The sequence below is a fragment of the Dioscorea cayenensis genome, chromosome 3, assembly GCF_009730915.1.
Source record: "Dioscorea cayenensis subsp. rotundata cultivar TDr96_F1 chromosome 3, TDr96_F1_v2_PseudoChromosome.rev07_lg8_w22 25.fasta, whole genome shotgun sequence".
Taxonomy (NCBI): Eukaryota; Viridiplantae; Streptophyta; class Magnoliopsida; order Dioscoreales; family Dioscoreaceae; genus Dioscorea; species Dioscorea cayenensis.
In genome coordinates this window covers 1,014,903-1,040,102 of record NC_052473.1, presented here as the reverse complement: position 1 = coordinate 1,040,102, position 25,200 = coordinate 1,014,903, and the positions used below count along the sequence as shown (strand labels likewise).

At 32.6% G+C, this 25,200-nt stretch overlaps 3 protein-coding genes across 3 annotated transcripts; 2 read left to right on the top strand and 1 right to left on the bottom strand.

Annotated features, from left to right (window-relative positions):
• The first annotated feature begins 5,361 nt into the window (after nt 1–5,361).
• Nucleotides 5,362–6,167, top strand: LOC120255056 (mannose-specific lectin-like). The gene is made up of 2 exons (XM_039262965.1): nt 5,362–5,835; nt 6,057–6,167. The coding sequence occupies exons 1-2, from the start codon at nt 5,362–5,364 to the stop codon at nt 6,165–6,167; spliced, it is 585 nt and encodes a 194-aa protein (XP_039118899.1).
• Nucleotides 6,168–18,172: 12,005 nt separating this feature from the next.
• On the top strand, nt 18,173–22,082 carry LOC120257253 (MLO-like protein 13). Its single transcript, XM_039264791.1, is given in 15 exon segments — nt 18,173–18,498; nt 19,218–19,275; nt 19,555–19,784; nt 19,873–19,989; nt 20,078–20,138; nt 20,219–20,316; nt 20,428–20,502; nt 20,596–20,661; nt 20,663–20,685; nt 20,768–20,817; nt 20,908–20,948; nt 21,027–21,221; nt 21,294–21,361; nt 21,458–21,518; nt 21,593–22,082. Coding segments are annotated over 15 exon segments (1,542 nt in total). The 5' UTR covers nt 18,173–18,366; the 3' UTR covers nt 21,860–22,082.
• On the bottom strand, nt 22,063–24,315 carry LOC120255045 (pentatricopeptide repeat-containing protein At1g08070, chloroplastic-like). Its single transcript, XM_039262958.1, has one exon. The coding sequence runs from the start codon at nt 24,313–24,315 to the stop codon at nt 22,216–22,218; it is 2,100 nt and encodes a 699-aa protein (XP_039118892.1). The 3' UTR covers nt 22,063–22,215.
• Between the last annotated feature and the right edge of the window lie 885 nt (nt 24,316–25,200).

Here is a 25,200-nt window from a genome sequence, read left to right as displayed (position 1 = left end):
TACCACAGAACCTTTGGATACACGTTGGAAAAATATATTCGAGGGTATTACTACGATACGATGAAGATTTTTCTACTGAGTAATCTTGTTGAGAAACCCCAGTGGAAAAGAATAAGGACCTAAGTGTAAAAAGTTTTTAAAAAGATTTTTGGTTAAAGAGTAAAAGGAAAAGGATTGATATAAAATGTTTCTAGCAACCAAGGACTGAAAGGTAAGATGAAGGGATCTTTTTGAAATATTGTGCTATAATCCAGGAACCATTGGATAATTTTTAAAGGACCTTTTGAGAATACTATTTTATAATTCAGGGGACCATTTGTGAGTTTTTTTCAGAGCATGTTTGTAAGAAATTATGTTTTGAGGGACTAAAAAGTGAATTTCAAATGTGAAGAGTTAATTGAGAGAAAAATCTAGAGCTGAGTGTTGTTCATCTTCTTCTCCAATCGTTTTCTACGATGAACTGAGGAGTTAAAAATGAAGAGATGGTTAATTAAGTTGATGATAATGATGATTAAGGTGATGATAATGATGATTAAGGTGTAATGATGATGGTTGAATTGATTTGTTGGGTTTTAACCAAATTGATTTTGGTTAGATCAAACCAAGTTGAAATTGATTTGGTTGAGTTGGGCTTGATCAAATCAAGTTGAGATGGTTTGGGTTTGGGTTTGGGTTTGGTTCAGTTGATTTTGGGTTAAGGGTTTTGGACTGAACCAAGTTGGTTCAATGGATTTTGAATAAGAATTGGGTTGGTTCAAGATGGTTCAGTGAAATTGAGTTTGGTCCAGTGCAATTAAGCTTGGTTCAGTGGAATTAAGGTTGGTTCAGATTGATTCAGCAGTGTTTATCCTAAATTGAGTTGGTTTAAGTGCAATTGAAATCCAGTTGGATTATGCAAGGTCGGGTTTTAACCGATTGGAGTGAGTGGGCCCAATAGAGAGTCTATTTTTGTTTATTGTATTTTATTTTGGGTTTAAATGTGTTATTTATTTTTATTATATTATTACATTAGGGTGTTGTTCAGGGGCTTGGGAGGGAGTTCGGGCCTAGGAAGGAACCCAAGGACACCGAGTGAGTTGGTAGTGGCTATTATTTTTAAATAATTGATTAATTATTATTATTTTGAAATAATTATTTAATAGCTAGTATTTTTGGAAATAAATGTTTAAGTATTTCATTTTATCATGTTTGATTTCATATATAGTTGAAATATACGTATATTTGTTTGCCATTGATGTTCATGATAACCGTATTGATACATCAGCTTTTGTATAATTATACGTATTTGTAGAATAGTGGAAATACATGTATATGTGATTTAAGTATACAATTCATGTATTTATTTTTGGATGGTTACATATGCTTTTGATTTGGAATGATTTGTGAAATCATGTGCGCCGTATTAAAAATGTTTTTACCGACTAATATTTGTGGGACCGGTTTTCATTCCTGGTATAGGAATGGTGTCCCTGAATTTGGACTTTTCTAGTATTATGCATGTATTGTATTGTGAATGCTTGTCCTGGATAAAGACGCTGTGATATGATTTATCTCGATTGTATTATTGCTGTATCTACTTGATGATTTGGACGGTGACGGCGGGCTAAGGCCCGACTCATCTGCGATAGTGGGTCCCCACGGGCCCGACCTTTAGAGGTGGCGTGGTGGACCGAGTATTGATTTCTACGAGGGCCGGCTCGGTGGGAGGCGGAGAGCCCTCGGACCGGATATTCATCGGGTGGCCGGGAGTCACCGACCGTGAACCGATGGGTCAGCGATAGGGACATGAGTTTCTTGACGGCTCGAACCTAGCCAGCCACGGCGAAGGTTTAGAGAGTTTTCTAGACTCATGTTATCTCTGGGTGAGTGTTGGGTATTCATTTGTATTTTGAATTTGAGATTTATGTTATTTTTGAATTGTGATGAGGGCGATGATCTCACAAAATTTGTGTTTTCGAGAAAAATCAAATTGATGTTGATCTATGTTGAATTTATGTTTCAAAAGTTCTTTAAAAAATGTATTTTTGCTAGAATTCGTTATTTGGAAAAGTTGGAAAAATTATTTGAGCAGATGGTATTTATATACTTTATATATACTCGTATTTAAGTATTTGAAATTATTAAGCCACTCACCCGACCAACCGAATGTCTTTAGAAACTGCAGGAGCGGGACCCTAGATTGCCTCGATTGAGTATAGAGCTAGTCGGGGGTTGAATCCAGTGATCGCAGTGGGTCCCCCTTCCTTTCTTTCTATTTATTGTTGTTGTGATCTTAGTAGCGGTTGTACTCGCAAATTAGAGTGATTATATTTATTGTATTTATGTATTTGAACATGTACTTGGTGAAAAAAATTGTAAATTGTGATTTGTAGGGTCCCGATTTTGTTTAAAAAGCAGGTGTCGGGCTTTCCCGATTAAAAAGGGAATTTTAACTGATGGGTGCCACATTTACCTCGGTAGAAGGGGTGGGTGTGACAATTTCTATACGTGTTTGGTATGGAAAAATATTCATATGAATCTTTTTGGCATAATGACATAAATGCCCTTGTGTTATTCTACTTATCAACAACTTATCAATCAATTTTTAATATTAAAAATAATAATAAAATATTTTTAAATGCATAAAAAAATTTTAATATTAAATATTTAAATAAAATATTTTTAAATAATAAATAATAATACAATGTTTAATAATATAAAATAATAATATATTTTTTAAAAATGTATAAAATATTTTTAATATATAAAATAATAATGTGTTTTTAAATAATAATAATAATAATAATAATTTTTTTTAAATATTTTTTAAAATAATAATACATATTAAAAATATTAAGTATTCTTATAATATTATTTATTTAAATATTTTTCATTTGAATATTTATGCATTTCAATAATTTTAGAAAATGATTGAGGGTATTTTGGTCTTAAAAAAATTATTAACTTTCCATTCCCATGAAAAAACCAACTTTCCCACCATTGCACGAGGGAATGACTTTCCAATATTTTGATGGATTTTGTCTCACATGTTAAAGCTACTTTTTAACAAAAAAATTCTACCAAATATGATAGTCATTCCCATGTGTTATTTTCCAAGGAAAATTGGGTATTTTTCCATATACCAAATGGAACAAAAATTGGGTATTTTTCCATATACCAAATGCAACCCTAATGAAAGACCCATCTCCGCCTCTACTAGGAGATCTACTTCTGGTCTTTTATTTATCCCATTGTTTTTCTCCGTACTCCACCATAGTGATCACTCTGTTTATCTATATATTATGTTGTACTTTAACTTTATTTGCTCTTTGTACTTTTATTTCCCTCGTACCTTGTATTAACTATAAACAAAATCTTATCTTCGGAACTGATGTTAAATAGTTTTGTTAATTGACAATGAATTAATTGAATTAATTCACGTGAAATTCGTTAACAATTGTTCATGGACAAATTAAAATGAGTAATTAACCCTATCCTTTTCACATTTTAATTTAATACATAACAATAAATATGAGTAGATAAGGGGAACCTATCACCACATGTGCTATAGAAATCATGGTAAATGAATTAACTGGCAGTGAACCAGCTAAAAGGCCAAAAAAGAACATGATATTTGGGTAAAAAAATTAATAAAAAGACATAACCACATAATAATGAATAAGACTTGTATTGATTCCTTTTATCTCAATGAAGGATAAAAGGAGATCACAAGTGTAACAAAATATATATTGCTTCACTCTTGCCAATATAATCCTTCTGACTTATCATAAACGTTCACCTTAATTGTTCCATCAAGAGTAAAAGAAATAATAATTATGATAAAAAAAAATTCATAAAAATTTATTTATTTTACCATTTCTTTTTTTATCTAATAAAGTTATGTATTTAAAACTCTCGAACATCTCTGCTCGTTAACTAGGAGCAACTTCCCGACAACCTCTTAAAATCCAGGCAGCCTGGGTAGAGGAACCAAAATAAATGCTTTATAAATTAAACTTTAGACTTCCCCATGTGAAAAACAGGGTAGTTGGCCACAATAACTGTATTTCATGACGGTCCCAAAATCTAGCGCTAAGGGACAAGAAATATGGATGAGAGACTGAGAGTTATCAATGTGCCTCAGCCTAACCCTTTCACATTTGTTTTCAGATAACAAAATGAACATGGTTGATCAGTACGATGAAGTTATCACCACAGTTACTACCATTTGTTGTGTGTACAGTGACAGTGGGGGGTTCACGTCATAAAATGACGTTCTATAATTAGCCAGTGTAATACTAATTCTGATTCTGAGTACATTACATATCATCTTCGATTGAAAATTAAACCCCAGTGTGCAACTAACCAGCATATTTATAGAGTGAGCCATCATGTTTGATTCATCTGAGGACACATACCATTATTCATGCATAGATCAGAAGACCGCAGAGCAAAGTGCAAAACTGGCTAGCCCCCAAATCGCGCACGGACGGTATCTCAATAAAAGCTTAATTTATTGTGCATATAAATAGACGGTAGGCATCCCAAAACAACATGTTCATTTAAATTAGATTTAAATAACTATAGTGCTTCATAACATTATCATTTAAACCTCATATTAATCATAATAGATATTTTGGATAATAATCTACTTTAAAATATAAAGTGGGAGTTAATCATTTGATTGAAAAAATTATATGTAGATCAATACCAGAGTCCCGATCTAACGTTCTTATGAATACCCAGCTTCCTTGATGTAAATGGAGAGAACGGATAGATTGTAAAGTCATTAGTTTCTTCAAATGTATGTATTGTTTAATTTGTTATATCTGGATGTAAGTAATTATGTTTTCGTTATTTTTAATCTAACATAATTAAATATTTTATTCTAGTTTTATAATACGACATATTTATATACTTAGTTGAAAGTACAGCGTACTCTAATTAATTTCCAACACATGTTTCTTTAAATTAATAGTTGCGGAACTAATTCTAGATCCATTACATTACATGGCACATTCAATCAAAACCTGACGCCTTTGTCAAGGCTCAGTGTGCAACCGACCAACTTGCTTAAGCTGCTCGTCAGATTTAAGTCATCCAGGGATCTACGTCATTCTTAACCGAAGGCCTGACGCCATAGTGTGCAGTAAGTCACCCTATTTGAGTAGCCCATCAGATCTGACCAATCTAGGGACCCATTCATAGGCCAGAGGACTCTAGTGTGAAAACTAGCTAGTAAACGATTAATTAACCAGCAGTGAAACAGTTGAGCAGTAAAAAAAAACAAAAGAGACGTGAATTTCTTCTATCTATAAATAAAGGGCAAAGAAAAGAGTAATGCATTGCAGTTGGGTTCAGTGACTTCAGTCTAATTGCACTATGGCTATCCCTAAAGCATTTGCTTCCCTCTTCCTCGTCCTGCTTCTTGTTTCTCCTCTTTGCTGCATGGCCAGAGACGTACTCTACCCTGGAGAATCCCTCAAGTCTGGGCAATCCCTGACCGCTGGGAGCTACAAGTTCAAAATGCAGGAAGACTGCGACCTGGTCCTGCTGGATGGCACTCAAAAGCCATGTTGGACTAGTGGCACTGCCTATTTAGGCAGAAACTGCTATCTCTCTTTCAAGACTGATGGTGAGATTAGCATTTATGACAAGAACAGCAACAAGAAAGTTGTTGTGTGGAAGAGAGACTCCTCCTCGGGGCAAGGCAACTATGTCCTCATCCTGGAAAAAATTGGGAAGGTTGTCATTTATGGTCCAAATCGCTATTCGACCACTATTAAGGCCACCAGCTTTGGTGCTTTGCCTGCAAATAAAGCTGCAGAAGAAGCCAAGGCTGCAAACATTTCCATGGTAGTCACCAACTGATGATGCTAACGTTCACTTATTAGATGATATATATATATATATATATAATAAGAGCATTGTTTTACGTTCGCCGTCCATGCATGCATGCGCCAGTTATGTACATGTCTTCCGTGGTTGTTATATGTATGAAGTCGGTAATATATATATATATATATATATTATATGTATGTTTAATTCCCAATGCTGCTGGTAATGAAAATATGCAGTTTAATGTGCCTGAGATATATGTATCATGGGATGATGATGATGATGATGATGATGATGTGATGCGCTCTTGTGTCCATGTTGCTTTCTTGACTGCATGTTTGATTGGCTAGTACGGTCCTGTATGGCCTTGGGACTTTGTGGGCGTGCTTGCAGGCACGGCCCATGTGTTTGTAACACCGGGGTCGGGCCAGAACGGAGGAAGACCTCTTTAAACAAATTGTAAAATATATATTAAAATTAAATAAAAACAGAAAATATCAAAATAAGAAAAAAAAAAAAATCTAAAAACCTAAATAAGTAAATATAAAATTATTTTAATATGAAAAAGTTAAACATTCAGTTAAAAATCTAAGATATACACATACAGAGGACATGGATAATTACTAAAAATTCAATTGAGGCAAAGATTAGGAAAAAAACTTAAAAAACATTTTTTGACACTAGGCGATAAACACCTTGTCTTGATCTTAGAACCCCTCCAAAATAAGAACCTTAAGTAAGGTACCCAGTACTAATTAATAGGCTAATTAAGTAACTGTTGATAACCAAAGAAATATTACTACAGAAAAATAACTATATTTAAAGTACATGAATGGAAAATTTTGAAAATTTAAATTATCATTTATTTAAAAAAAAAAATGTCTGCTCAATAGCCTGGCTGCCAACAACGGTCGGCATGCCTGAGCGGGCAGCATGTTGTGCCGAGTCACATAGTACAGAACCCAGCCCAGCACTATGAGATTGTGTATATGATCTTATTCAATTGTTAGAAAGGTATTCTCAATATTTGTTTTTGTCACTACTTTATATCTTGAGAAATTTCCCATGTTATAAGTGTTGGATTAAATACAGGATATTGATGTTGTTAATAAGCTCGGCGAGCTTGTTAATTTGTGAGTGGATATGCTTGTAATTTAGATGGAATGCATGCATGAGTAGTCACATGTGTGTTGCTGGAGCATATTTTGGTAGTGTTGATAATATATGAAGAATGAGGATGGAAGAAATTAAATTAAAAAAAGGTGATAAACATTATATTATTCTAATAGAATGTGCAAGTTAATGTTGTAAGAGTGTTGTCTATGTTATGGGATATATTATAGAAGGCGTGTCTTCTATGCCCACTCTCAGATTTAAAATTTACATAAATTGGTCATCAGTTGTTAGTCGTTGAATTATAATTCAATTCAACAATTAATACCCTTCAATTAAATAGTAATATTGTATTTATGAATTCAATTCAACAATTAATACTCTTTAATTAAATAGTAATACTGCATTTATGAAAAATTCTATAGTAAAAAGTGGGATGCACTACGGACGTTCCATCAATGCCTGCAATTAATATATTTTATATATTATATAATATGTATATATATATTGTGATGTACTCTTGCGTTCGTGTTGCATCTTGATTACTCGTTCATAAATTAAATCCAAGCTCTAGATTTTGCATCAGCATGCATATATATATATATTCAGTGATATTTTTGTTGAGGATCGCGATGCCGGCAAGCCTCCGTCAGTGTCTCCTACTGGAGAGAAAAGCACAAAGGAAGAGATGAGAACCTGTGAAGAAGATGAGAAGAAGAAGCACTGGTTCTCAGTCAACACAAGTCAAGAGAGAAAAGATGAATAATACTTGCTCATCTAACCTATGAGTTATCAGTCTTCATACTATTAATAGTCAAAATAAACCCAAACGTTATAACACTACTAGCAACCTAATTGGCTAACTTAAGCCATTAAAATACATCTGATTGGCCAGCATGATTCATTAAGTTAAACATGATTGGCCAGCATCCTTATCACAGATACTATATAAAAAGATAGTCAAAAATTCAAAAGAAAAGTCTTCTTGCTTCTCCTGAGCCATGTTTTGAAAACCGGACCGGGACGGCCGGTCGGGACCGGGAAAAAAACCGGGAGCCGAGCCCATAGCCGGTCCGGTTTTAGAATTAATGTTGACCGATTTTGAGACGGTCAAACCCGCCAAACCCGGTGAACCGTCGGTCGGACCAAAACCGGATGGAACCGGTTTTCAATTTTTATTTTTGTTTTGTTTTTGTTTTTGTTTTTCTTTGTTTTTTGTTTTTGTTTTAAGAAAGGACTTAGGGGCATGAATTGGCTCTTTTTTTTTCTTTATTTCATGATACTCTTTGAGTCTTGATTTGTTGAAAAATATTATTTGGATTTTTGGGAACTTTGGGTTTAGAGGTATGAGAAAATAAAAAAAGAAACTTGTAAATTGTTTAAGAGGTATAGATCATTTAGGATTTATTTTTATTTTTATACTTTTTATTTTTAATGGTAATGATGATCGAAATATGAGAATTAAATTAATCATACTTAGTTCTAGTTTTTGTTTTTGAATCATGCCTTGTCTCATCCTCACATAATTAGGGGAATTGTATTTGTTGCTTTATCTAGATTAATTATTTGAATCTTCAACCATTTTTGATAAAAATCATAATGATATTAAAATAAATATTTAAGATAATTATGATTAAAAAAATATAATAAAGTTTGTTATTATATGTATATATATATTCATATATATAATATTTAAGATAATTATTTATTTATAGCGTCGTCCGGTCCAGACCAAAACGGGTCATCCGGTTGAACCGACTGACCCGTGACCCAAATATGAGACCGGTTCGCTATCCGGTCCGGTTTTAAAAACATTGCTCCTGAGCAACCATGCCCAGCCTTTCCTTCACTCCATGCTGCGTATCCTCGATCCATGCCGCCGTCATGCTCCAGTTCAGAGATCCACTATGCTTCCCACGACTTGGATGACGAACGCGCTGCACCGAGCTTCAATCACGGCACCACCTCAACACCAACACTTTTCCCTCCAAACATGCATGGTAACAGAAATCTACATGCTTCTTGCTCAGAAGCGTTGAAAATCATAATTAAATGTTAGTATATATATATGACTTTATAAAATAATAAATATTAAAATTATACCAAGATTTTCATATTTTGCAAATTTGGGTCATGAAGTGTTTGTGTATATATCTGCAGACACTGGTTTAAATGCAGAACAAAAATTGGCTGGTTCTAATTTTTCTGGATGCTTGTTGGCTGTGTGAGGAAGAGGGATGATGGTTCTAGATCAACTTATAAACCAAGTTTTTCTTCTTCTGATATGTTAGTATTTTAGATCTATGAAGTTCTTGGTAAATTTCTATGATTAGATCTTGTTATAGAAATTAGATGTTGTTTCTTGTTTTTGGTTTTTTTTTAAGCATCTTGCTTGCTTTACTTATTTCTACGTGAGATTTAAGTCTCCAATATATGTCCTGTGAATTCAGGGATATTGCATGTTAATTGATGGCCTAAATGCTCAAAAGCTATGGACATGATGGGTCTTTATATAGTAAAGTATATCATTACTTAGTCTTGATTTGTTGTTAGTGGAGAAACAAAATTTAAACAAGCGAAAATTTTACATATATTATAGTGTTAGCAAGCTCACAGCATTAATTGGAACTAGCTTCGATTAAAGTGTGTGCTTATACATATATATATATATATAAAGATATCCTACCAGAAAGTCAATTAATAGCTTGTTGTAAGTTATAACATGTCAAAGAACCTTTATGTTTTCATTTTCTCCGGATAGGTAGTGAATGATAGAGATTAATGTCACCTATGAAACATAATGCACATACCGATCAAATAATATAGTATGCTTAAAAGACAGAGTTGTCGATCTCATGAGAAACTAGTAAATATTAGTACTAACATTCATCCTATTATTAAGCCTAAAGCAAGAGTCAGTGAGCAAATTTGTACAAAGGCAATGCTACTAAAATAAAATTAATGATGGGAACTGATAAGGGGCAAATTAAGCATGAGACAAAGGTGCCTGGACATAGACTTTTTATAAGGTTATAATGAGGTATTGGAGGTGTGTCGAATGAGTGCAAAATCGATTAGACCGAGAGAGTTCGTAATACATACTAACCTCTTTCTCAAGATAAAGTAGTAACTGGTCTCATACATAGCTGATACAGACTATCCTATGACCGCAATACACTCTATGAACTCTTTTTTAAGAGAAAGCATAGATTCAAAAGACTAGACAATCTTTCTCTCAAAGAAATTATTACTAATCACATACAAAGTAAAATTAGAATCTCTTCCTTAAGCTGGCTTCCTGTGATTGCATTACGCAAAGAAAACCCTAATGTTAACTCACTCAGAAGAAGCACATGGAGAGAAATCTCAATCCCAAATTACCCAATTTCTAGGTAAACTAATGTTTCCTTTTAATCGCATTATGCCTATACATGGTGGACCTCTCGATCATCATTCACATACATCACATGTGAAAATTCCTGACTCTCGCAACAATAGAATTCAAGACAATAAAAAACATACAATTGAATCTAAATTAAGATGATGCATTATATAAAAGTCAATAAAAGATTGAAAGTTCACAACCAAGTCTCAAAATAAATAAATCCTAAAGTTTATCTATGCCAAAATACTATAAAAATTAATTCTCCATTATTGGAGAATAAAAGAAAAAAAATACATAAGAGAATAATAAAACTCTTTCAAAGCTCACAATATCTTTAAATCAATGGATGAAGTTCTTCGAAGATTCCCCAAATCACCACCAAGATCTCTCCACCAACAACTCTCTTAAAGCTCTGAACTTTCGTCTAATCTCTCACTTTTGCTTTCTTCCTCCGGAGAAGATATGTAGTAGAGACCCTCTAAATCACCGTCCAAAGGGAGAGCCAAAGAATAGAGAAAAATATCCCCCAAAAGCCTTAGTTTATGGGCTTTTATAACTCAAAAATCAAAAGTTCTTATGGCAGTAGAGGTCTTTATTGTCTAGTGCATACGGCCATAACAACAAATGTAATAGCACCCATAGTCTCTTTTGGTTAGGTGTTACACCCATAATAATAATGCTCATAATAGTGATTTGCTATAGTGACATGAATATTATACTACGTACTACAATGCTCGCCCATAATAGTACTATAAGTCCGACCCTAAGTTATCCTGAAAAAACTCTATGCTTCTTCTAAAATTAGCTCTCAAATCGCCTCAAATTTGATCATGTTAATTTATATGTCCTCATTATAGCTAAAATATGAAAATAAAAATGAATTAAACACCAAATCTAATTGTAAATTCAATAATTACAAGTAAAAATTAATAATAATAATAATAATAATAATAATAATAATAATAATAATACATTCTTTCAACAGCTTATCTATGGAATAAGATCTTCTAGATTATGTTGCATAAGAAAATAAAATTATTTGATGGGATTACACTAAAAAGTATGTTGTTTACACTTTATTCATGGCTTTGCTGTTGCATCTCTCTGTCTGACCCCTAGAGAGAGATTGTGATGATTATATCCTGTGTTATCCTGCATGGTCATTCATCTATTTTTTTCCATCTTGAAATTTTTCGCTGCTATTCTCCTTTCTGGCCAGGCAACTTTTGCAGCCATTGTGTGTGTACAGAAGCATTTGCTGTAGCTAATTATTGATTCTAAGCCCCTTTCTCCCACCATATTTAATACTATCAAAATTTTACGAAAATTTTCTTGAGGGCTCACCTATTCAACTGCATTATAGTTTGCATGTTGATTTTGTGGTTGCAAAATATTAGAATTATTTGCTAAGTGATTAGAGATAATTTTATGTCAATATATAAGACATTTTTACGGATGGTTGATTTGGGGTTCAAGTTGAGTTTTAGAAATTTAACAAGTACTAAATAAGTAACCGCCTATAAATTATGGTATACAGTTATAAATTTTAGTTGTTGGCACTTCCGAAATTATCATTCTAATTAATCTCACTTATTTATTTTGAATAATTATGTGTCAATTATTTATCATTTAATTATTCCTTGAATTATTCTTTAAAATTATGGTTATTATATATATACACATATATATTGAGTTATTTAATTGTTCAATTATTCAATTATTTGTTATTTTACAATTTACTAATTAAATACTAAATATTAAAATAATTGGATTATTTTTATACACTGAAAATTGGGATTATGCGAATTTTTGTATTCTTGCTTCAATGAATGTTTGAAAATTTTTGAATTATATTCTGATATATATACATGTATCTAATATTTCCTGCAACTTGTGCATTTTATTAATGTCTAAAACAATAGATACTTTGTTATGATTGTCCGCAGTCCTCAAATAAACTATATATGCACCAATCTTGTCATTTGGGGTTACATAACCATATCATCATGAAATTTTGTAAAAAAAAAAAACTATAGTTTCGCACGGTTCCATCAGTGAAGATTAACAACCTCTAAATATTCTTATTCAAGCCACCGAAAGTAAACAAATGACTTCTGGATTTTTGACTTAATTCATCGAGTCTAAACAAATTAATAAACTATAATATTTTGGTTTTGCTATTGTAAATTTGGTAAACATATATTTTTGACTATTTGATAGATTGTATTTCCATTAAATTACTTTGACTTTTTTGTAATATTATTGAAATGTTTACTATGTTACATCGGTTGTATTCGTTTTCAAATTTGTTTTTACATTTACATGATCCCAATATTTTTAGTGGTTGTTTAATGGGTAGTTGAGCTCATGAGTTTGTTTTCATTTTTTTAAATCAAGAAACAATAGAATGGTGGGTAGTGTAGCAGGGATTGTTGAATAAAAGTTGACTACAAGCTAGTTGATTCACCATTTTCATTATCTTTGTAGACATGAAATTTCATTTTATTTATCTTGAATAATTTTGTAATTTTGACCCCCAATTGTTTTGTTATTGAACTATGTTATACATCCCTCGATTGAGTCGGCTAGATAATACAGGGTGAATTAGTATTAAAAACATCGGTTTCTGTGGATTCGACTACCCTACTACCCTTAGGGTACATTTTACTATTTCTTACAATTTGTGCACTTACAGTGTATACGCTAGGAGTGTATCAGCCTGGTTTGTGAAACATTCATTGTCTAGGTTCAAAATCAACCAAACACAGTGGTGCCAAAAGTACGTCCCCGGTTGTGGTTGTGAGTTTGCAATCCAATCCCCATGTCGGTCTTGCGGGGGTGCATGGGTGAAATCATCAATGTCTCCTATGTATATACTCTAATTGTATATGTGCTTATCACATTCATTAAAAAAAAAACTTAATACCATCATTCAATGTATATATATATATATATATATAATTTATCTATATGTTTAAATTAATCACCTCCCTTAATGATATCCATATGCCAATCTAATCAACCATGGGGGTGTTTGGTTAGGGTTAATATTGGATTACCCTAAAATGTGGACTAGGTAATTTTATATTACCTAGTTTAGTTATATAAAATATATATCATATTTTCTGGAATATGATAACCATGCCAATTCAATATTATTAGGAATGTACCGGGAATGTGATTACCAACTCAATAGGTGGTAATGTCACATTCCTAACTGAATGTGAATTTTTTCTCGTTATACCTTTCAAATTTAACAAAATCTCAAAAATATCATCTTTCTAAAAAAATTTGATTGTATTTTTGAAAAAATTGTGATAGAATGTATTTAATTACTTCTATAATGCTTTAGCAACTTATTTTGAAACTAGATATATTTTTTATATATATGAAAATATATTCATTCAAATGTTTAGATGAAAACAAATCATTTGAGATTAATTTTTTCAAATATAATTTTTTTTTTTCAAATATAAAGTAAGAGGAAAAAATTATAGTTTTTAAAAATAAATAAAGTTGAGGTAATTAATATTAATAAAAAATTAACCATATTAAAATCAAATTTTTATTTTTAATCATGACAAATATTTATTACTAAACAATTTTGATATTTACTTCAAAATATTATTAACGTTGATATATTTGCAAGAATATTTTAGTAAAATAACAATTTGCAATGAAAGATTCATAACTAATCAAATAAGACAATATTACATAACAACCACTATCTTGTCAATTAAACAAATTAAAATTGTACATATTCCCATCAATATGTTCTAAGAATTATATCATTAAAGGAGCATTTGATTGCAAGGAATAGAATTGAGAGAATTGGAGAAGGAATAAAAATGGGATGAATGGAAAAGGATGGGAATAAAAACTATATTTGGTTGTAAAAGATCATGAGAATAGTGCATTAGGTATAAGAAAAGTAAATTAAAAAAAATGATAAAATAACTCTTATGCCCCTTATGCAAATAAATATTACTATACATACAATAATTGGTTTTTTAAGTTTTAACTATTTTTTAAAATATTGAATTATTAAAATTATTTAATTATTATAAACAAATATTTAATTTTAATAGTTCATTGGGATAATTAATTAGTTATTAATTATCGGCATTAATAATATATTAAAATTAAGGGGTTTTCTATAAAAATTAAATTGCTAATTTAAAAAATTTTATACTTTGATATTAACAATTGAATGTTAAAAAATGAATGTAAAAAAAAAATAATTTTAAATTAAAAAAATAGTTAAATAGAAAACATGGCTTTAATGCAAGGGCAGAAGTATTATTTTATTTTTAGGTTATCATGGAGGAATGAAGAATCCTCTTAAATTTAGGGGCATTGTGATTAACTATGACTCATGATTTTATTCCTTACCCATGCCTCTCACACTCCCATGCATGCACACCCACATAAGGGGTTAGACTCATTGATTGCTCATTCCCATTTCAAACATGGCAATGAAACACCTTGTAATAATCATATATAGTAATTTAATATTTCATAAACCAAACGAACCTCTCTACAATCCTGCATGTCCACGTGGCACTTCAAGCATTTATGTAATCGCTTCAAACATTTATTGTCAATATATTATTGAGGGCACGTCCAGTAAATTAATCACCTCCCTTAATGATACCCATATGGCAATCTAATCAACCATAGTTGTTGGATCAAACATTTATTGCCAATATGTCCCTCCAAAAATAAATGTCGTTTAGGAAGTGACTAATCACATGCATTCTTGATTTAATCCATTTTCTAAACTTAATGTGTTTCTCCCACTAATTACTTGTCTCTTATTAATTTGTTTCGGATTGATAGCACTTACCTAATCGATTCTTTTATTAAATCATTATTATATTTGTAATTAACACTTACTACTCACAACCTCACTTTGATTTTAAACAATCTTAACTTTTGGTAAGTCTAAACTTTCCAAAGTGTGTTTTGGATGTTTGCTATAGTTTTTTTATTAGTTATATACTCTTAAGATATTTATTAGTAATTACTAATCCATTTTTTTAATAATTTTATTAGCCAATGACATTTACTTTTAAAGATGTAAGATTAATCATGTCACATTTAATCACATTAATTGTATTAACAATAAATTCATAATGTGATGTGATTCATCAATCCCTAGTGCCAACTTTCAACTCATATGCACTCACATGGTTTGCCCTCTTGGTACACCAAGCCAAATATCCTTAGCCACAAAAAATAAAAATAAAAATAAATAGAAGAAAAAAAAAAAAGGAAATGGCTAAAAATGTCAAAAGAAAATGAAAATATTAAAAATATAAAATTGCTCCATTTTCTTTTTTGAGAAAATAAAATTACTCAAACTTATTAACTTTGGCTTTGGATTTCTAATTTTGGAGACATAAAAAGAAATATCAAGTCAAAAGACAATTATTTAATTCATTTAACATATATGAGTGTGCATAGCATCTTCATATTATTTATTAAGAATAAACCTTGTTTATATCCTTAAAAATCCCATTGCCTTATTGTCAAAAAAAATTTGTGGTAAAGAATTTTATTTTATTTTATTTCTGCATCTTTTTCAAACAATATTTCAATAAAAAAATTTCAAGATTTCAATTACTTGTATTATAGATAATATTTATGTGTTAAGTATATGTATAATTATATGTGACAAAAATATAATAAATTAATAATCATGCAACATAGTGGTGTGGATATTTAGATTTTATGATAATTAAATGCAATTATCTAATCTTAGTTTTTTTTGGGACAAAGTGGAGAAACCGCGTTGAAGGCTGTGCGCAAGCGTAGAATTAATATTTCAACACAAATATGCTCTCAATCTCTATGAGGTGATGTTCGAATTTACCTCCTCGGCAAAGACGTCACATGAACATTCTATGCATGCCTATAGACAAGGGAGGGTCCCTGCTTGTCCATTACATCTCCATTCATTATTTTGCAATACAAGCATGGATATTTACCATTTATCATACATAAATACTTTCAATGGCCAGAATTTAACTATTTTCTTTGTTATTTATTTTTATATTTATTAAATTCTTATTTTACAAAAACAAACTTTATTTTCTGCCAATTCTGTTTTTTTTATTTTTATTTTTTTAATTTAAAAATAATTTTTATTATTTTATGTAATAATTGGATCAATTTTATATTTAAAATTTTTATTTTATTTTATTTTTATCTTTCGTAACCATTGCAACAAACTTTATTTATTTATTTTTTAAATGCAATTTCAATGTTATAGATATATATATATATATATATATATATATATATATATATATATATATATATGATCTATTCTTTCTCAAATAAACATAAAAAGAAAAAAAAAGGAAACAGTTGAATCCTATCCATTAAAAACATATATGATATACGGCAAACGTTCATGTTTGTATTGAAAAGTAATCAATAGAGATATAATGGATTGGAGCCCAACCCATCAAAGGATAATTGACTTGCTAATGTGGAACAATGCCAATACACGTAATCAACATATTTTTTTTATAAAAAAAAGGTAAAACTGTACCCATTCAATATATTTCATTTTATTTTTTTATTAATTTTTTTTTTAAAGAGCCACAAGCATTTATTTTTATGGTATATAAGTTGGTTGTGATATTATTTGTGAGTTAATTTTTCACAGTAAGGATTCTGACCCTCACCACTCTGCACGCCACACGAGAAATTTATTTTAGTGGCTCTAACCAATTGAGTTAAGTGGCTTTGGTTTTTATTTTATTTTTTGATATTTAAAGTTTTAAAATATAATTAAAATTAAAATATAATATATTTTTTTTCAATTTTTCTTTAATCTAATTTGTTTTTATTATAAAATTTCATTCATATATTAAAAACCTCACATTTCTTACTCGCCCTTCATAACAACCATATTTATTTATATACCTTTATAAATTGTTTATATATAGTTTTTTAATAAGAAATTTTTCTTAAAAGGACCAAAATACCCTTCACTCTTGTCTATTGGATTTCTAAAAGAGTATAAAGTCCAATTTAATCTAACTTCTCATAAATTTTTTAAATTAGTTTTTAAGTATAGATAAATATATCTGTTTTGGAATGATTATTAATATATATATATATATATATATATACCCACAAGTGATGGTGTACAAATTTAGCAGGTTTATTTTATATATAACTTGAAAAAGTTGATATCCATGTAATGAACACAATCTAAAAACAAATAAAAGAGTAGTTCACACTAAAAATTTTATTAAAAAATTGCCATAGTTGTTTCACCAGTAAATTAATAATTTTTTTAAAAAAATAAATAAGCCACAAATGTATTAAACAATGAAGAATATACAAATAAGGACAAATACAAACAAGAAAAAGAATAGACAGAGAAAAAAATAAAACAACCACAGGGTGCAGTTCTCAAACCAAACAACCCAATACCACAAATAAAAAATCAAATACCAAAAATCAGAACAAGACCATAGGCAGCTGTCAACACATAGCAAATTAGTAATTACAACATCTGAGAGGTATGTATATATACAGATTGTACAAGGGCAAATTAGTAATTATAACATCTAAGGCTATATATATATGTACAACACTCAAAAGTATACACATATATATTTGTTACAAGAGCAAACTAGTAATTACAATATGAATGGGATACATGCAAACAATTTGCATATAATAATTAAATTAATTATAGATTTTATTTTTATTTAGGTTTAACAAAAAAAAAAGTGAAGACTTGTTTACACGATATGCTTTTGAGCACTAATTCCCAAAGTATTTGACTTTTGTACCCTTATATCACTGTGTATCACACATACCTGAGCTCTACTTTATCTTCTTGCATCAATAAAAACACACTACCAAAAAACAAGAACAAAAATGGCAGAAAAAAACAGAAGGGGTTGGAGAGTGAGATGCTGCCATTGCTGAGATTCCCAAGATCTTCCTCTGTTGATTTTACACTCACTTTGAAGTGTTGCCATTGTTGGAGTTTCAGAGCTTGAGTTTGGTGGCAGCCAATAGTCATGGCTGTTGTTCCTAGTTCAGAGATGTTGGATACTCTCAAATACACTCCCACTTGGGTTGTTGCCACTGTTTGCACTATCATTGTTCTCATCTCTCTTTGTGCAGAGCGTGGCCTCCATTACCTTGGAGAGGTACAATCTCTTAGCTCCATTTTTGTTTCTTCAACCATTTTGGCTTGAAAGTTTTCAGCTTTTTGAGTTTGATGTGTTGCAAGGGTGTTTGTTGATTTTGCCAAACTAATTCTAGGGGTTTACTTTTCTGTCTGGTTTGTTTTAGTTGCTAAAGAATCCAATTTGGCTAAAAGCTTCCTACTTTTTTTAGTATGTGGGGTTGTAATAGTGTTTTTTGTTTTACTGTTCACTTGACTTGATTTGTTGTTTGATTGGTTGCAAAAGCTTTGTCATGGTTCTTGTGGACTCATGAAGGATGTCTGTGGATGAACCCTAATTAGAAGGCCCTGTGGGCACAAATCAGTGATTGAAATTGAGCTGAATTTGATGGTTTATTTTTGTGGAATTAGGATAAAAAAAAAGGAAGAAATTGATATAAATTAGAAGGTTGAAAAGAAATTTTGGTCTTTGATAATGAGTAATAAATGAAGTGGCACTTAAACTTTATGCTTCACATAAATGTATCACCTTTTTTGTGTTTCTCTTTATAGATGGTTTACAAGTGCTCAATGAAAAAAATTGCATGTAAATCTTCTTTTATTTTTGCTTTTCATTTTATGAGCAGATTGAAAACCTTCATTTTTGTAAAATTAATCAATACTACTAAAAACGGAATGCGATGCTTGATGCTTTGTTTCTTCAATAATCTCTTAATTAGTTCTTAATAATTTTTTTTTCAGTTTCTGAAACACCGACGGCTGGATGCACTGTTTGAGGCTTTGCAGAAATTAAAAGAAGGTGGGCACTGATTATGCATGGTTTTGGGGATTTACTATTTATTGTATTTACTTTTGATTTGTCCATTATTGTTTAAGTTGATTAAATTGGAGGTTGTTAATTCAAATGATTTCTTCCAGTTTGTCATTTCTGTCAATTGAGTAGAAAAGTAATTAGACTTTTCTTTTGATGAAGTCATTATTTGGTTTAACACCCCTTCCTTTTTTTTTTTACTTATACTATTTATCGATGCCATTGTTTACTGAATATAAATTATCTTTTGCTCGTATTTACATGCAGAATTGATGCTTCTCGGTTTCATCTCCCTTATGTTAACTGTCTTCCAAGGTTTGATCAGCAATATCTGTGTTCCTCCGAGAGCTGTATCTATTATGCTTCCATGCAAAATAGAGAAGGGATTCGACACCGAGCAAGAGACTCATCACGGAGAGCACTTCTCTCTTGGAAATACACTAAACAAGAGGAGGCTTTTGTCTGAAGGTTCTGGTTCTTCTCTTTGCCTGAGTAAAGTAAGTTTTGTTGTGTTCCTTTACTGATGCAATTGCATTATTAGCTTATTTTTTCAGTAAACAGTAATTTTTATTTACCAAACTACAGGGGAAAGTTCCATTATTATCTCTTGAATCGCTGCACCATCTCCACATCTTTATTTTTGTGCTCGCAGTCGTCCATGTTGTCTTCTGTGCCACAACAATGGTTCTTGGAGGAGCTAAAGTAGGTGCATATGGTTATCATTATGTCGGTAAATATGGTTTACATTTTTTGTGTAGGGTGTAAAACTATGAATGGTAATCTTTTACAGATTAGAAGATGGAAACATTGGGAAGAGGCTATTAAGAAAGAGAATTCAAAGCAAGAAGATGGTAATGACCTTTGTATATTACTCTCTTTTAATTTTCTAAAATTTTGTTATCATTGTTTTGCATTGACTTTTTGTTTGCAGTGACGACTAATAAAAATCTAAATGCTCCTGCTGAAAATGAGTTTGTCAAGGAGCGGGCAATGGGATTTTGGAGAAAGTCGGTTGTTATAAGTGGGATGGTGAGTTGCTAAATTGTCTTTTTATGATCTCCCTTGTTTTGGTAATTCTGTCAAAGTGCCCATAAGCATGTCTATAAATGTGGTGCTAATTCTGTCTTATTATTGTTTCAGATGTCATTTTTCAAGCAGTTTTATGCCTCTGTGACAAAATCAGACTACAAAGCACTTCGATCAGGATTCATCATGGTAGTAATCCTGATTATTGTTTTCAAGATTCGGCTTTTATAGTCTCACATGAAAATGTTATTTGAATTAATTCCCGGTCTTACTGATTTTCAGAAACACTGCAGTTCAAACCCAAACTTCGACTTCCACAGATACATGATGCGAGCTCTTGAGGATGACTTTCAAGATTGTTGTCGGTATAAGGTAAGTAATATCTGTAAAAATGCAGAAATTTTTTTACATTTTATTATTTATGTTGCATTGTTCCGAATTCCTTTACCCGCAGCTGGTACTTGTGGCTTTTCGTCGTCCTGTTTCTATTGCTCAATGTGAATGGTACGTTGATGTAGATAATTTTTTTTTCTATGAAAAAGAAAAATACTCATTTTGGTTGATCTAATTTTGATATATTGATGTTTCCTGCAGGATGGCACACATATTTCTGGTTATCCTTCTTGCCTTTGATTGTAAGTCTTATTTACCAAATTCCATTTTATTTTCACAAGTGCTAATTGTTATTAACGAGTAACTTAGAGAAATCGCAGCTGCTACTCGCTGTCGGTGCAAAATTAGAGTACATCATTACAAAATTGGCTCAAGGAGCAGCTGATAAGGAAGCACAAAGAGTGAAGCCTTCAGATCACCATTTTTGGTTCCGGAGACCGGGAATTGTTCTTTACTTGATTCACTTCATCTTGTTCCAGAACTCCTTCGAGATGGCGTTTTTCTTCTGGATATGGGTAATTAAAATTTCAATCAAATCACTTCAATACAAGATGTATGGTGCAAACTGATACTGAGAAAATTTTCAGAGCACGTATGGATTCAACTCGTGCATCATGGAAAAATTAAATTATATAATCCCCCGACTTGTTATCGGGTAATCATCAAAACTCCACTTTGCTTCATGTTTCGACATTTTAGGTTCAAGAAATTCGTACTTTTTATAACTAATAAATTATGCATTATTTGGCAGAGTGCTCATTCAAGTGCTTTGCAGTTATAGTACCCTTCCTTTGTATGCAATTGTCACTCAGGTAAGCATACGACCTCTCTTTCGTTCTTTCTGTCTCGAACATTGTTCTAATCGATTGATTTATGCGATATGAAGATGGGCGACATGTTTAAACAAGCGATATTTGCGGCACAATTAAGAACAACACTGCATGGATGGGCAGAGGATGTGAGAAAGCGAAAGCGGTCAGGGAAAGGTTCATTCTTGGGTGGTAAAAATGGACCGAGTGTTCCCGGTGCTGAGTCACAGTTGCAGAAGACGGACTCTGGAGCGTCCGGAAGCTCACATGCAGAAAAAAAGTTGCCTTCTTTGGCAGGATTAGTAGCATCGGCAACAAAAAATCCGGAAACACCTCCAGTCTAATTGAAGATCACTTTCTGACGAACAAACAAACCATGGAGATTATCATGGATCCAGTCTTAAGGATTGCATACTAGATAACGACCAATTTATCTATTCATATGAACTCTGTATTTCTGTTCGGCTAATTTATGTTTTAAGCATGAAGTAAAGATTCTCATCTTTCTACATGTATTTACCCTGTAATGTATTGATGAAATTCAATCTAATCTTGAAATCAGCTGTATATCATGTATTGATGCAAATTGTGTACATCAACATGTGTTTGTTACAACCTCATCATTGTGAGGGAATAAACAAGACTTACGAATCATGTACTGTGAAGATGGTACATATCCAGAGCACAGAGTTACCAGTAATCATTGCAAGAACAAGAGCCATTTTTGAAACTGGTGGAAACGAATTCGATCTCGAACAAGAATTTCATGAGAAAATAATCTGGAAACATGAGTCACAAATGAATGGCAGTCCCTGCAAATCCTTAGATTCTTGACGATTCTTATCGTCGATGGAGGAGCAGCTCTCGACAAAGCAAATGCCAAAGCCAGCTTCTCACTGTGGCAAGATAGCCATGTCTCTTTGTCTTCTTCATCCAGGTCAAGTAACACGTCCTCTGTTGCCGGCGAATACCCGTGGGCTCTCAATTTCCCACTCATTTTATCCAACCAAGAATATATCGAGTCAGCCTCCGGATGAGACCGATCTCCGGCAACAAACTCATACACTACTCCATCCAATTCAACAGAACTAGACCCCGGTTCCTTCTTAATACCTTTCTCTTTCAATAAGCTTCTCATGCGAGACGCATCGCTCCACCTTCCCGCCGCAGCATAGATGTTAGACAGTAAAACATGGCAGCCAGCTTGCCGGGATTTCAATTCGAGGAATTCATTCCGTATTCTATCAGCAACTTCAATGTTTTTATGAATCCTGCAAGCTCCAAGCAAAGCACCCAGTACCATCACATCTGCTTTCATCGGCATGCTTCTAATGATTCGTTCCGCCTCTTCTAGCAATCCTGCTCTGCCTAAAAGATCAATCATACATCCATAATGTTTCATCTCCGGCTCTATTCCATAGTCCTTTGACATGCTCTCAAAATATCGGCGGCCCTCAACTACTAACCCTCCATGTGTACAAGCTGTCAACACACCCAAAAATGTTATGTCATTCGGCCGGACCCCTGATTCCTGCATTCTCTCAAAAGCATCAAGAGACTCAACAGCGGTACCATTGATAGCCATCCCTGCAATCAGAGCATTCCATGAAGACACATTCTTCCTATCCATAGTTCGGAAAAGCTCAACACCCGTTTCCAAACTACCGCACTTGGCATACATATCAATCAAGGCAGCTCCAAGATTATTATCATCCTCTAATATCATATGGTTCTTGTCAATGTATGCATGTATCCACTTCCCTTGATCCAATGCCGAAAGATGCGCACAAGCTGAGAGCACACTGACCATGGTTACTTCATTCGGCCTAGCATCACTCTCCGTTTGCATTCTCTTGAACAATTCTAACGCCTCGGCATGTTGATTTGTATGCACATAACCCGATATCATGCAGCTCCACGAAACCAAATCCTTTTCCGGCATTGCCTCAAATAACTCCCTTGCCGCTGTCATCTCCCCATTCATTGCATACCCAGAAACCATCGAATTCCAAGACACAACATTTCTTACCGGCATTTGATCGAATAACTCCCGTGCCAACGATACCAACCCATGCCGAGCAAAACCCGATACCATCGAATTCCATGTCACAACATTCCTTCCAATCATCGGCATTCTATCAAACAAAAACCTGGCAACATCCAACTCCCCCTTACCAACATAGCCAGAAATAATCGCACTCCAAGATACCTCATTTCTCACAGGCATTTCATCAAACAACTTCCTGGCATTATCCAAGGCCCCAGATTTCACATACCCATCAATAACACTGTTCCAAGAGACAACATCGACAACCTGAAACCCAAAGTCGAAGACTTTCCGAGAAGATTTCATGTCACGAAAAGCAGAGTACATGAAGATAAGAGTGTTGATCACGTAGAGATCGGAATCAAAGCCATTTTTTATGATATGAGAGTGGGATTGGTGGCCTTCTCGGGGTGCGTTGCGGGAGGCGTGGGAGACGGCGAGGGAGGGGAAGGTGAAGCGGTCGGGGAGGGCGGCGGAACGGAGGAGGGAGGAGAAGAGGGAAAGGGAGAGGTGGGGGTGGTGGCTCCGGGAGAAGGCGCGTATGAGGAGGTTGAAGAGGAAGGTGGTGGAGGAGGGGAGAAGGTGGAAGTAGTGGAGAGCGAGAGGAAGGGAGAGGGAGAGGGAGGAGGGGAGGTTGGGCGAAAGAGAGAGGATTCCGACGAGGTGGCGAAGGGAGGAGAGGCGGTGCACGGCGCCGGAGACGATGAAGTGGGCGAGGGATCGGGCGAGTTCATCGCCGTCGTTTGGTCGCATCGTTTTTTGGCGGGAGAGTTGCTCATTGGTTATATATATAATAGTTATTTATTTTGAAAATTATTTTTTAATTTTTATAGATAATGGTTACAACAGTTTATAGAGACAAGATATTGTATACTGAGTCTCAATATGAGCTTTCTTTTGGGAGTAGCTGAAGTATTTTTTAGCTTTTCAAAGTCACATAGCAGAAGAAATTTATCATCATGGGATTATAGTTCTTAATATATCATCTTTGGATGTATGTGATATGCATTCACTGTCTATGGTATTAATCTGTCACAACTGTTTTTAGAGAGACAAGATATTGTATACTGGGTCTCAATATGGGCCTTTTTTTGGGAGAAGCTGTATTTTTCACTTTTTCAAAATCGCATGACAGAAGAAATTTATCATCATGTGATTATGGTTCTTAATATATCATTTTGGACGTATGTGATATGTATTCCCTGTCTACGGTATTAATTTTCCCTCCATGATAAATTCTTAAGAGATCATTAAAACCACTATAACTAATGCACTTTTGTATCTACATGAGATGATCTTTATAGACACAATTTCATAGTAATTACCATAAAATTAAGATGTGATTCATTCTCAGAAATTTGATTGCTTCATATTAGTGATTTTTAGAAATAAAGGGTGAGTAATTTTTTGAAATAATTACCAACATATATTCTGTATTATATAATAAATAAATTTATTAAATTATTATCCATCTACCCAGTCCTTTGACACTCTTAAGTATGATGGTTGTTGCCTATTTATTTAAAAGAAATAATATTAATCTAATAATATATGAAGAAGCAAAATGGTTGATGAAATGTTGAAAATTTTAAAAGTTATGGTCCTACGGAGAAATAGGGTAGAAACTTAATTGAGATA